The 14,690-nt window shown below is 37.7% G+C and overlaps 1 protein-coding gene across 8 annotated transcripts in view; it reads left to right on the plus strand.

Moving 5' to 3' along the window:
* Positions 1–14,186, plus strand: part of Mdm4 (MDM4, p53 regulator) — a 44,988-nt gene extending 30,802 nt beyond the window's left edge. The window contains exons 6-11 of one of the 8 annotated variants that reach the window (XM_004625400.2): positions 2,253–2,320; positions 3,081–3,180; positions 5,929–6,089; positions 8,048–8,197; positions 9,813–9,893; positions 12,521–14,186. In XM_004625400.2, coding sequence (XP_004625457.1) covers positions 2,253–2,320; positions 3,081–3,180; positions 5,929–6,089; positions 8,048–8,197; positions 9,813–9,893; positions 12,521–13,093 — 1,133 coding nt within the window. In that variant the 3' untranslated portion in view covers positions 13,094–14,186. Of the gene's footprint in view, positions 1–2,252; positions 2,321–3,080; positions 3,181–5,928; positions 6,090–8,047; positions 8,198–9,812; positions 9,894–12,520 lie in introns of those variants that run through there. The other 7 variants (XM_023708416.1, XM_004625401.2, XM_023708411.1 and 4 more) reach the window with 7 other exon arrangements.
* The last annotated feature ends 504 nt before the right edge of the window (positions 14,187–14,690 follow it).

Genomic DNA, 14,690 nt, shown 5'->3' on the forward strand with positions numbered 1-14,690 from the left:
TTTTTGCGGAACCGGGGATCAAACTCATGCCCTTGCACTTGCCAGGGAAGTGCTTATTCCACTGAGCCATCTCACGGACCAACATTAAGTTTTTAAAATATTATTTTACCATTTTGAAAAAAAATTGGACTTAAAAATTGAACAAATAAAATTTCATGTTGCCCCCATGGCAACAATACAATTACTAAAACCAGGTCACTGCCCAAGTAATTTGGTTGACTGTCTACTCTGACTTGCCCTTGGATTGGTGCTTATAGCTGGCCATCTCTGTTGATTTTCATAAATTGGCTCACAAGTATTTTGCTTTATTTGAAAGGACAAATGAGAAAAATGCCTTTTGTATGACTTAACACCTTTGCAAATGCTTAAGCCTTTATGTTGATAGTTGAAGATGATGCCATTATTCAAGTGAAGGTGATTCTAAAACATTTCCAAAATTTGCCGAATATAGTAATAAAATGAAATAGATATAACAGACTTGGCATTTATATTAATTTTTTTAACAGCTAGACATGGTGACTCACACTTGTAAACTTGTACTTTGGGAGACTGAGGCAGAAGGATCTCAGGTTCAAGCCTAATTGGGGCAACTTAGTGACTAAGTGAGGTACTTCTCAAAAGGGCTGGGGAGGTAGCTTAGCACTGAGGTCCAGGGCCTACTCTGCACATACCCCCCCAAAAAAAAGTCTTTTCCAGATAATTTTTTTGCCTCTTAATTATTTTAGCTTAAGGTAATAAGGCTTTAATAATATAAATGGCAATAATAGAATTGCCTTATTAAAGAACTGCTTCTGCATTGCATGTTAATTGACATTTGTTTTGTTTAAAACCACTGTAATCAGAAAATACTGTCTCTGAACTTCTCAGTATCATCACTTAGCTATGAAAATACTTTAAAAACAATGTTTCCTATTAACAAAATGTTGCACATATTTGCTTGGTGCAGAACAGCTGATTTGTCAGACTTATAGAGACTGGATATTCTCTGACAGTCTTTAATAGGTAAAGTTACTATTTGTTATAAATGTTTTCTCCGTGGACCTGGTAGTGGCTGAGGAACCTAGTCCACAACAGAATTATTTTGGGTGTATTTCAGTTACTTGGATATATAATAAATGGTGCAGATCATTAAATCCCTGCAGCTTGTTCTATTCTTGAGCGAAGTTTTTAATCTTCTGTCTTCTTGAAGTTTCTAAATCTGTGAAATGTATTTTTTTTCTTTGTCTAAGGCAATACCTAATAATTCTTTTAAGGTTTTTTTTTTTCCTTTTTCTTGGTCTTGAAAAAATTACATCTGCTTTGTCTTTCTGTTTAGGAAATGTTTATAGTTAGACTTGCTTAAAAAATTTAGTCTGTATTAAGGTGGTGGGAATTTTAAGTCATGAAATCATGATTAACACTTAAAAATTTAGGTTTGCTTAAAGATGTTATTGTTTTATGAAGCAAGTGAGGGAAAAATCTTATTTTTGCATTTTATAATCCCACATTTTTGGTTTTCTTTTTCTGTGTTGTTCAGGCTGACCTTGAATTCACTGTGTAGCTCAGGCTGGCCTGGAACTCATAGTGATTCTTCAGCCTTAGCCTCCCATGTGCTAGAATTATAGGCTTGTGTCACCCTGCCAAACTTTAGAATTTAATACTTAAAAATATACATTAGGCCAGATAGATAGTTTGGCAGTCTCTAAGCGCCTGCCTGGCAAGTGCAAGGACCCCAGTTTGATCCCCGATACTGCATGCATTGCCAGCCTTGAAACCCCAAGGTGTGCTGAGCTGACCATGGAAACCAGGCATGGGGGTGCATGCACATAATCCCAGCGCTGGGGAGGCTGTGTAGTGAGACCCTGTACAGAATTTAAATAAATAAATAAATTTAAATATATATTTAAAAAACAGGCTTTTTGTTGCTTATTGAGCAAGTTTGGGCTACAGGAAATGGTAAAAGTAGTTTCAATTATTTTTTGCGTGGGAACACTTTTCCTGTAAAAATTTGAAAGCTTGCATGGATAATATTTTTAATCATTTTTCACTTTCCCCAAGATTATACTTTAGTATTATTTTGAACAGAGCTTATGTTGGCCTTTGTCATTTTTAGCAGTTTTATTTCCTATCTTCCCAAATGAGAGCCTTGTCCAGCCAGTGTGAAGCACAGCCATAGGGACCTGGCTGCAGGGTTGTTTGCTGAGATCCTTTTTTGTGTGGAAAGAACGGTTATTACCAGGGAAGGTTTTCCTTTTGTTTTACTTGCTATCCAGATGCTGCTCAGACTCTCGCTCTCGCACAGGATCACAGTATGGATATTCCAAGTCAAGACCAACCGAAGGTAAAATCACCACATGGTGACTTCTTTTGTTGTACAGAGTGGCCCCTTCTCTGTACCTGTGGATCTTGAACTCCCAAGGCCTTTCCTTTGGTGTGGTAAGAATTTTGAAAGAAAAGTTCTTGGGAGTTCACAGACCAGGGACAGAGTGCACTTCTCTGTTCTGCCCATAACAGAGTTCCAGTCTCTGAATCTTTTTTTGGGATGTAGCACTTCTGTTCTTCAGTTCTGCCAGTTGCATTTTCTTTGGGTTTATGTGTGCCTCTGTGCAAATGTGTGCATATGTGTGAGAGAGAGCAGTCTTGTGTCTGTGTAGGTATTCATAAACTGCTTTACGTATTATTAGATTTTAGTAGGCTTGTTTCAGGTAAGCTTGTGTCAGGCCACTTCCTAAACTTTCCTCAAATCTGGGGAAATTTTATGATCGTCATGGTAAATGTTAGAGGTTTCACATGTTTTTTGCATTTTGCATAATTTTGTAGTAGGCTGTATAGGCTTTGTACAAATAGCCTGTTTTTAAGATTTTGACCTTTGTGCAGAAAGTTTCTCCTTCCCCGTAAGTGTGGGTTTCTCCTATCTGTGCTCATAGTGGGTTGAGAGGTGTTGTGTTGCTTTATTTGATGACTGTTGTAAACTCCAGAGTTCTCTTTCTTGTGCTTAACCCATTGTGTTGCACATTAACTGGTGAGCCAGAGTGGAACTGCTACATCCCCTGGTCTCAGTCATTTCTGTTGCACTGATGGACACCTTTTCCTTCTTTCAGCAAAGTGCACAGGAAATTTCCAGTCCCAGAAAAAGAACTGAAGAAGGTGATGTTCGCACACTGCCTACCTCACAACATAAACACAAAAATTCTAGAGGAGGTAAGTTTTGGATTAAGGGTATGTAGCCTTCTTTTTCTTCTTTTTTCCCTCTCTCCCTTCCTCCCTTCCTTCTTTGGGTTGATTATTTTTAGAAATGGTGTTTTTCCATGTTAAGTATTAGCTGTAATGAAGACCATTTTAGGAACTTACAAAGAAAACAAACAAACAAAAAAAAAAAATGCTTTTTGCATCTGCACACTTCTTGCATGTATCACACTTCTTGTTCTTTTCTGAAAACCTTTTTTCAGCCTAGTCGCCTTTTTTAATTTGAAGATGTAGGGTTCTCCTAGTCCACGATACTAGGGAAGTTGCACGATCTTTCTATTAACTAGTATGCATAGTTTAAAATAGCTACAGATTTACCAGTGTATCACTTGGTAAATCTTCTGTATACATGGATTCAGCTGCCTTGGTTATTTTAATCTAAGTATACTGCTATATATTTGACATGGTTAGAATGTTTATCTTGGTTTCTGTTTACCTTTTGAGGTAGAGGTTAATTTTTATGGATTTTTGAAGTTTGCAAAAATGACAAAATATACTTGGTATTATAGAGCCAAGAATAAGGTAGAGTAAACCTAGTACTTCTTTGACATTAGCTGATAGTAAGTGGATTTTTACCATCCTGTTAGGTGTGGTGTATTGAAGCTAAAAATTATCTTCTAGAACAGTGCTTTTTTCAGATGTATAAAATCATAAACTTCCCAGAAATTCTCAAGTGTTTCTAATCTAAGTACCTGTCCGCTACTTGGATCAAAGGCAGGTTAGGCCTCTGACTTATTTCCCAGAAAGTTATGCTACTGACGTTTTTTTTTTTTTAATTTACATTGAATCAGTTTGTCATGCTGGATTGTTTCCTACAGAGTACATTTGAACAAAAGTTGAATTTTGGACTTTCTATTCATTTTGAAACTAATTACAGTCTGTATGTATGAAATTAAATATGTAATTGTGTTTATTTGAATGCAGGTCTTTGATTTTTTTTTTCCATCAAAAAGAGTAATGTATATGAATAGACTGTAAATATAAGACCAGTCATTTCAAATAACTGTAGTGTTTAATGGTAATTTGAGAATCAGTTTTTTAGAATTTTCATGAAGGTCTATAGGTAGGACAAAATTTTTATGTGGAAAAATGACCTACTTACATTCCATTCAAAATAAATTACAGAGCTTGTGTATTTGAGCATAACTTTAACATGTGTCCATCTCCAGCATTTGGCTTTTGATTATTTTAGTTTTAAGTGAATGAAACAGTAGTTGGAGTTTCCCTAGACACAAATGCACTTGTAGTAAGTAGGAACAATATAATTTGTTAGTAGATGGGGTACTTAGGGTGGGGCAGGGACCATAACCTAGGATTATAGAAATCAGGCCAGCCAGATAGCTCAGCAGATTAAAGCGCCTGCTTAGGCAGACGCAGGGGCTGAGGTCTTGATCCCTGGCTTGCTGTGCTGGTCCATTCCCGGGGGTGCGCTGATACTACAACTGAGACTGGGCATGTGGTGCGCACCTGTAATCCCAGTGCTTGGGAGGCTGAAAACAGGAAGGATCATTACAAGTCCAGTCTGTGTAGTGAGACCCTGTAGACCCTGTACTAAACACATTTAAAAAAATTACAGAAATCTTTTTTATCATATGTACCTCAGCATATTTAAATCCCTGTGATTGTCGTTCACAGGCCTAGGACATTGAGAAAAGGTAGAAGAAAATGAGATGGTAGGAAAAGCATAAAATACAACAAAAAAACCCCTGGAAGATGAGAAGCAAAAAAAGATTTTGAGTGGTAGCTACAGATTGTGTTAGTAATTACCTAGGATGTGTTTACATGTATACTAAAAGTTCTTTTGCTTGAAATACATTGGCAGGAGGCTTAATATTTGTGATAGTTCTAGAAACTTTACTCTTAGAGACCCCATTTATCCAGGAAGGGTGTGTGTGTGTGTGTGTGTGTGTGTGTGTGTGTGTTTGGACAGCTTAGAGTTTATTTATAATGATTATTACCTATGAAGAACTAAGTTATTGAGAAGTGTCCCCACACGGTGTATCAGTTAGAATGTCTTGATAATCTTGTGATTGTCTATTAGGTTGTATACCTTGCTTTGATCTTAAGAATGCATGCTACTGTGCTATTTCTATTTATAGTCCAGTGGATCAAGCTGTTAGCTAGTATCATACAGTCATATAGAGGTAGGAATAGTTACTGGGCTGGGGATGTTGCTCAGTGGTAGAGCACATGCTTAACATGTACAAGGCCCTGAATCCAATCCCCAGTGAGGATGTACCCCTCTCTCTCTCTCTCTCTCTCTCTCTCTCTCTCTCTCTCTCTCTCTCTCTCTGTCACACACACACACACTCTCTCTGTCTCTCTCTCTCTCTCTCACACACACACACACGGAAGGAGGGAGAGACAGAGTGAGCAAGAACGAGAGAGTGCACGCATGCCAGTTATTGACCATGTAGGAATCTTTATGGAACAATGCCATTCATTGCTCAGATGGTATTAGTTTAGTTTCTTTGATAAATGAATATCTACTTCTGGTGTCATTATTTACTAAGGAAGTCTAAATAGGAAAATATTGGGGCTCTGTCACTGAGATGCTTGATTTCTGGTTCATTTTTATTGAGAGTGGGAATTTTTATTTTTACCTGTTTTATAAAGAGTTTGTAAATATTAGTTGTTCTTGAAGGAGATCTTTGGCTTTCAAATGTTGTATATATAGTTATTCTTTTCATTTAACTTCTATAGATGAAGACTTGATAGAAAATTTAACCCAAGGTGAGACTTCTAGGCTGGACCTTGGGTTTGAGGAGTGGGATGTAGCTGGCCTGCCTTGGTGGTTTCTAGGAAACTTGAGAAACAACTATACACCTAGAAGTAATGGCTCAACTGATTTACAGACACATCAGGTAAATGTCACATTTGAAGGGGGACTTTTTTGGTTGCTCTTGATACATGTTGTGTTCTCTAAGAATTCATTTTCACTGCTTTGTCTTTAAATACTATCTGTATACATTGGAGGCCCAGATCTAGATCTCTGTGTCCTGACTGCTCCCCCATATACCAGTTTCATAGCACCTTCACTTTTAGGGGATTTGACATTTAATATGAACTCTTTTTGTCACACACTACTTGTCTAGTCTTTCCTGTTTTTTCAGCGGGGTGGGGGGTGGCACAACCAGGACTTTGTGCTTGCCAGGCAGGCACTTACTCTGCTGAGCTATCTCCCCAGCTCTAGTCTTCCTTTTTTTTGTAAATCTACTGTCTGCATAATTATTCCAGCCAAACACAAAGAAGCGGTGATTTCTTTCTCAACCATAGGTCACTTTCGGGTTATCAGATTTTTATCCAAAATTGATTACTTCAGCTACTTCTACTGTCATAACCTTATTCAAGCCATCCTTTTTCATACAGGTATTGCAGCAGCCTTACCCAGTGTTTCTGTTTTTAATTCTTGTTCATCTTGAATCTTTTCAAAGAGTGAAAATTATTTTCTGTCATTGGTTTATCTTTTTAAGACAGGGTCTTACTGTGTGATTCATGCTGGCCTGTAACTGTGTATCCCAGACTGGCCTGGAACTTGAGGAGGTCCCTTCTATCTTAGCCTCTCAAGTCTGGGGGTTACCCATATGTGCGACTATGCCTGGCAGATCTTTTAAATGGATAATCAGTGCCATATTTCTTATTCTTCAGTGGGTTCAGAAAGCAAGTACATTAAAATCTAGACTCCTTACCATAGCCATTGTGGAACTGGGCCCAGCCTGCTGCCTTGCCTCCTGTCATTACTCATTGCATGCCTTCTAGACACTCCAGGCATATTTCTGACCCTATAGCCCAAAATTCTTCTCACCCTCAGGCAACTTAAATTTGTTTTTTCTTCTTTCTGGAACATTCTTCCCCCTAATCGTTTCATTTTCTTCTGTGATTTAGGGCTTGGCTCAGATGTGCTCTCCTTGGAGAGGCTTTCCCTGACTGCTGCTGCACATTCCAGTGGGGTCCACCCCACTGGTGTTTGTATCTGTGCAGTTTCAAGTGATAGCCTTGGCAAAATCCATCCCTAATGAAAACATCCCTTTCCAGCCACTCTGCTCCTTTATCTTAATCTTTATTCTCTGCTGCACTTTTCATTTGTAAAAATATTATCAACGCTTTGTATATGCATTTGTTGTTCATTTAATCTAACTGAAACTTAAGGCCAGGACTTTTGCATTATTTACCACTCTATTCCCTTACCTAGTACCTAGTACCTAGTACCTAGAACAGTTTCTGGCACGTAATGGGTATTTAGTAATATTTGTTGAATAAATGAATGGGGATATAACAATAGCCAAATGATAAAGTGTTTTATGAATGTTGTAGGATTGCATGTCGTAAGTGTTCTTAGATAAATACACAAAGTAAGTTTTTATGTATTTTAAATTGTTTAAACCTTAAGTTGTTGAGACTAAAGATTTAGGTTACCATTAGCATTTCTTAAGCAAGCAGTCATTGACCATTAAAAGAAAGACTATGTCAGAGGTAATGGGATGTTTTCTGGATTTTTAAAAGGCCCCCTGTAGAAAGGAGTATCAAGAATGAATTTTGTTTCCTTAATCTTTTAAAAATAGTAATATTTCTGAATTACTATTATAATAGAAAATTTCCTAGCATGTACAACCTCGGGTTCAATTCCCCATACTGAAAGAAAGAAAAGAAAAGAAAGAATAAATTCCTAGTAGTTAGGTGCCAACTAGAGATCTGTTGAGGGAAGCTGAAATGTTATTTGGAGATGTAATGTGAAGACCATAGGTTTGGAATCTTTTGTGTTGGTTCAGCATCTCTGATAAGTTGCTAACTATAGAGGCTCATGTTTGTTTTTCTCTATTAGGATATAGGTACTGCCATTGTTTCAGATACTACAGATGATTTGTGGTTTTTAAATGAGTCAGTATCAGAGCAGTTAGGTGTTGGAATAAAAGTTGAAGCTGCTGATACTGAACAAGCAAGTGAAGAAGTAGGGAAAGTGAGTGACAAAAAGGTACGTTTTAGAAAATTTCATGTTCATTGTATTTGTGTTCATAGCGTAATCTCTTCTGGTGTCTCTCTGTATAAGAAGTTACATAATCTTCCCTTTTAGTTTTTAATCCTACATTATATCCAGTTTTAAGTTTTACATTAAATTCATCAGGGCTGCCTTAGAAGTAAGATAGAGTTTCACAGTGAAGCTCCTCCTTGCTCAGAAGCTACAAGCCCTTCTTTTCCTCACTGTTTGCCCAGTCTTCTATTGTGAAGTTTTTTTTTTTCTCTTTAATGTCTTGCTTTGCTAAAAAAGCAAGGTTCTGGGCTGGAGAGATGGCTCAGTGGTCTAAAGCACCTACTTGAAACAAGCTTGGCAAAGCACAGGGACCACGGTTCGATCCCCAGCACCACATGCCAGCCAGCCTCGCCCCCTGGTGGGCTGAGCTGGCCACACACACACACACAATAAATAAATGTAATAAATAAAAATAAATATTAAAAAAAAGGTAAAAATTAAACTTTAAAAAAAAAAAAAAAGCAAGGTTCTGAATTCTCCCAAAATTTTTTATAGCTAAATGGAAAGATAGATGATTTATTTCTACCTATTCTAGAGTTGGGGAGAAAAGAGGAAAATTAGAATATTCAATATGATGTGGTATGAACACACCAAAATGAAGTCATAATAGGCTGTACGTTTGAGTCTTAAAAGAGATTGGGCAAAAGACCTAGCCTGTGCCTAGCATGTAGATTTTCAGTAAACATCCATTGAATAAATACTGGTGGAGGGGGAGCATTCTAGAGTTGGGTTGTCTTATTCATCCATTCATTTATGAGATTTACATAAGGAATTTGGGTTGTTTACTGTATAGCTTGAGTTCTCTTGGAAGGAAGGAAGGAATGCTGGCAGAATAAAGACAAAAACGATATTTCAGAACTTAGATAAAGAGGTAGGGATTAAAATACTCTTGTAAAAAAGTTGTTGAACGGTCTGGGGATTTGGCTCAGCGGTAGAATGCTTGCCTAGCAAGCTGGAAGCCCTGGGTTCGGTCCTTGGCACCAAAAACAAACAAACAAAAAAAATTGTTAAAGGTTCAATATTGTTTCTGAGTCATTTTTATTTCATTTATTGGCCTGCAAAACAAGAGTCTTATGTGTTAGAATTATAAATTCTAGATATTTCTTGACTTTTTTGTTTCCTGGACTGTGTAGAGGATTTTAGAAAACAGCCAGAGTAATAACTAGTTTTATTCTTGAACCTGAAAAATTTTTAAATGCTTTTTCATTTTTCATGGTCTACTGGATTCCCAAGATGAAAAATTTCTCAGTAGTAACTTGTAGCATTTCTATGCTGATATTTATTTTCTTTAAAGTTTGGTATTTTTTCCCTTCTGAAGGTTGAGGATACTTAGTAACCCTCCTGGATGCTTTTCAGTCACTTGTGCCACTGAAATGTCAGCTAAATGTCTACAGAATCATGTTTTTGGTCTCACATTTAAGCTATCCTATTTTAAATGTTAGCTGTGGAGGCAGAATGTGCATTTTACACTGAAGCTGTTTTGTCTTTTTGCTTTCAGATAATAGTGGCCTCAACTAAAATGATAAACTTTAGTAATGAGATGTCTTTGCCTTCACAGATGATTGAAGCGGGGAAAAATGATGACCTTGAGGATTCCAAGTCCTTAAGTGATGATACTGATGTTGAAGTTACCTCTGAGGTATGAACATCCAGTCAAGGCCTTTTTGTACTGGTCATATCTTTAGGTGATGTAATCCCAGTAGTTCAGTTTTGTTGAGGAATGTCATTTTTTCCTGTTTCTATTTTTCCTAGCTGCTAGGAGGTACTGAATTCTATACATTGTTGGAATTTGAAAAGAGAAAAGGATAATTTGGTCTTATTTTATCCCTTCTCTCTTGGAAAGATGACCTCAGTGGCTCCACACCCCTGTCATTAAAACTCTAGTTTTGGGCCTTCGGGAAGATGGCTCAGTAGAATAAGCGCTTCCCTGGCAAGCACAAAGGCCTGAGTTCAATCCCTGGTTCCGCAAAAAACAAAACAAAACAAAACAAAAACCCCTCTATTTTTGATACACTGGACATACACAGCATTATTTAGAGACCTCCTTAACTTTTCCCCACTAAGGGGTGACCAAATAGCTCAGTGGATTAAAGTGCCTATAAGCAAGTGCAGGGGAGGGGGTTCAATCCCTGGGCCTGCAGTGCTGGCCCTGTTCCCCGGGGCACAGTGAGACAGCAATTGAGACTGGGCATGGTGGTGCACACCTATAATCCCAGCGCTTGGGAGGGTGTAAACAGGTGGATCATTGAGTCCAAATCTAGTAGTGAGACCCTGAACACCCTGTAGACTCTTCCCTAAAATACAAAGTACAAAATAATAATTTTTCTGCACTAAACACCTCTCTGTAGTCCCAAGGACAGATTTGTAGGCTATCTAAGATTCTTTGAGGAGTTCAGTACAAAAATAGTTTTGTTAATATTTTCTTACAAAGAAGCAAAGAAAGACAACTTAATTGACAGATTACTGTGAAGGAAGATTTGGCATTAAACTCTTAGGTTATAGGAATGATTTATTACAGATTGACAATGTAAGTCCAAGCCCAAGTGTATACTTTGCTTTTCCTATCATCCCAGCTCTTGGGAGGCTGTAAACAGCCAAAAGTGTATACTTTTGCTTATTTTATATTGTTTTCCTGTTTCTCTTTTAACATTGTAGTTTTTATAACTGACTCTTTGAGAGAAGGGTAGTTGGCCATGGATAATAAGGAGACTGTATTTTGCTGCTTCAGAATAGAAACACTTTTAGCTTGTCCTGGTGTTGATCCTCTCTGTTCCCTCTGTATTGCTGTTGACCACCTTATAATTCATTGCAGATTATCTGCCTATGCATGGCTAAGTAATAAAATGTAATATATTGGTCCAGTAAGTGTTCTTGGCCATAAAACAAATAGCAGAGATAACTGTTTCCCTTTAATCAGACTTATGTGGCAGCTTGGGCCCAGAAAACCTATTAAACAAATAGCCTGTATTTCACTGAATCAAAGATGTGATTGAATTTAATAAGCCCTATTATTTTATGTACTATTAAGAAAAAGTGTTGCCAATTAAACGGCACCATGCCATCAGTTACAAATTCCAACTCTTCATGAAGTTCCTTTGAGTATAGCATTTCCTATGAGATCAGAGGATCATAAATTGGTGAGAGTGTTTTGTGACTCTCTGGGGAAGATCTTAGTTTAACAAATGGTTTTGTATTCCTGCCTCTCAGTCTAGAGTGACAGTTGAGTTATGATTTCTAAACTTGAAGTGCTTGATCTTTATCCTGAAAGAAATGAAGTTAGCTATGTCAAATCATTGATCCTGTCAAAGGCAGGCAATTACCCACATTAAATACACATGACTTGTTCCAGGTTGCTCCCTTTGAATTAAGTAAGGCTTTTAAAATGTACTGAGTTCCAGTGTCTTCTAATTTGAATCTTTGAGAAGTACGGGTACAGGAGAAGGACTTTCATTTTTCAGAATGTATATTTAGGCATACAGTTGAGCAGTAAGAAGACATTTGTAAAATCAAGTAGTTTTCAAGTCTCATTTTAGTTTTAGTTTCCTCTTTGCCAAGTTTTATTATTTGTTAATTGGTAGAAAAAACCAGTTATCTTCATTTGTTACTCTCATGCTGTATAAAGGCACATAATACATAGAAAAGTGCCCTACAGTCAACAAGGGAAACAGTAGGGATTTCACCTAAACTGGATGGAAAGCCAAAATAATTTAGCTTTCTCCCCTTCTCTATACTAGAGATTAAATGCACAGCCTTTGTGTTGAGATAACATTCTTTTTTTTTTTTTTTTTTTTGCTCCGAATGCCTTCAGGGCAGGTTTGGCTGGCTTGAGTTGTGGGGCTCGAACCACAGCAACCTGCGCCTGACTGCTTTGTCGAAGCAGCCACTTAAAAGAACTGAGCTAAGGGGCAGGCCCCCTGAGATAACATTCTTAACCTTCTTTTAATATTTTTATTTTGAGGCAAGGTCTTGCCAAGTTGCTCAGGCTGGACTTGAGCTTGCAATCACCTTGCCTCAGTCTCCCAGAAGGCTGGGATTAAGCAATGTGCCACCATGTCTGGCTAGGTTAATTTTGTTTCTTTCTTTTTTTGATTTTGTTTTTGTTTTAACTTAGACTTTCTTCAAATACTGTGGAATTTCTTCATACTAGGCTGGACCACTGGTATGGAATGTCTGCCCTTTTGATAGTTCAGTGTTGTGATAATTTGGCCTTTCATCTCAATGTTGTGGTCACTGCTGAGTGTTAATTAGCTACATTTGTCTTCCTAGGATGAATGGCAGTGTACAGAGTGTAAGAAATTTAATTCTCCAAGCAAGAGGTACTGTTTTCGTTGCTGGGCCTTGAGAAAGGATTGGTATTCTGATTGTTCTAAGTTAACACATTCTCTCTCCACATCTGATATCACTGCCATACCTGAAAAGACGGAAAATGAAGGAATTGATGTCCCTGATTGCCGAAGAACCGTTTCGGCTCCTGTTGTTAGACCTAAAGATGTACCTGTCAAGGAAGACAATTCCAAACTGTTTAATCCCTGCAGCTCAGTGGAATTTTTGGATTTGGCTCACAGTTCTGAAAGCCCAGAGACCATCTCAAGCATGGGAGAACAATCAGATAGCATTTTTGAACAGAAAGTGGATACAGAAAATATGGAGGATTGCCAGAGTATCTTGAAGCCTTGTAGCTTATGTGAAAGAAGACCACGAGATGGAAACATTATTCATGGGAGGACAAGCCATCTTACCACTTGTTTTCACTGTGCTAGAAGACTAAAGAAGGCTGGAGCCTCATGTCCTATTTGCCAGAAGGAGATTCAGTTAGTTATTAAGGTTTTTATAGCATAGTTGAATCGATTGGGAAATACTAGAGGACCAGGTTATATCTTCAAACTTCAGAATTGAGCCTGTCTGCCAAGTATGGCCCATTCCCTGTGTTTGTTTATTCATGTAAACATCTGTGTTCTGGTCACTTTTGGTTGTGAACTTAGGGAATTTGAGAGTGGGTAGTTTAGGTCATCAGTTTGGAGACTTCATTAACAGAAAGATAAAAATACATAAGCTACTTCATTCTCCCTCCAAAGATGAAGGTCTGAGAGGGAACAACCATGGATGTGAACCTAAAAGTATATTTATTCATTAACTTAGCAGTTTATCTGAAGACTAATCCCTTCTTTAGTGTTTGGTTTTTTGTTTTTTGTTTTTTTTTTTTGGTACTGAGATTTGAACCCAGGGTTTCACGCTTGCCAGGCAGGCACTGTACCCCTGAGCTATATCCCTGGCCCTAATTCTGTTTCTTACTGTCCTATTAATGTAATGCTCTGGCATCAAAATCCTAAATACTAGAAAAATACTAGGGCTAACACTGAAAAAGCAAATTATCTGACTCATCAGATTCAAAGGTGCTGTGAATCACTTCATGTTGTAGAAAAGCTGCTTAGTTCTTCTAGGCCGAAAGTGAGAAGTTTGGGGGAGTTTTGGTTTCATTTGCATTTTGGGTGCTGGGGATAAACCCCTGGATTTGAGCATGTGCTTTGCTACTAAGCTGCATTCTTTATTGTTACCACGAAAGCTAGGCTCTCACTGTGTTAGCTGGCTGCCTCGAACTGCAGTTCTGTGTAGCTGGGACTACAGATTTCTGTCATTGTGTCCAGTTCAAGAAAAAAAAAAGCTGAAATACAAGCAATTTCTTCTCATATATATTAGTCAGTGGTGAAAAACAATTTTGTAACATACCTTTGAAATAATTTTAGAAATCATAGCTTTTATTTATTTTTATTGGTTAGCTTTGTATGTATTTCGCTTCTGGAAACATCATGGTAAGTTAATCAGTGCTATATATCTACACATGTCAGACCAGTCTCTTTGCCTTTATTTATTTTTTTTTTTTTTTGAGACAGGGTCTTGCTGTGTAGTTTAGGGTGACCTTGAACTCACTATGTAGCACAGATGGCCTCCAGCTTGCTGCAGTACGCCTGCCGCAGCCTCGCAAGTGCTGGGACTACAGCCTCGCATCACCGTGCCCAGCTATTTAGATCATTCTTATCATTTGTTTTGCTTCTGCTGTCTATTCCAGCAGTAATGCCCCCCTGCCTTTGATGGTTGAGCACTGACACTTGACCCTGCCACCTCAGATCCAATTAAACCCATCACATTAAATTTCCCAATTGAGTAATTATAACCCTGAGAAAGTGTATATAACCTTTTGTACATTGAAAAAAAAATCTAGGTATATATAGTTAACATAGAATGAGAAATATGAATAACATTCCAAATTATAGAATGTTCCTGTCTCCCCAAAATATCTCCTATACCTCTTTTCAAGCAGTCCTTTGTTCCATGCCTCTCATCCTAGATTAATTTCCTTTTGCACATCTTTGATATTTAAATTTTAAAAATTGGGAGTACTTACAAAAGATATGCCATCCAAAATTATGCATATATG

Source organism: Octodon degus, unplaced genomic scaffold (assembly GCF_000260255.1).
Source record: "Octodon degus isolate 3935 unplaced genomic scaffold, OctDeg1.0 scaffold00009, whole genome shotgun sequence".
NCBI classification, from domain to species: domain Eukaryota; kingdom Metazoa; phylum Chordata; class Mammalia; order Rodentia; family Octodontidae; genus Octodon; species Octodon degus.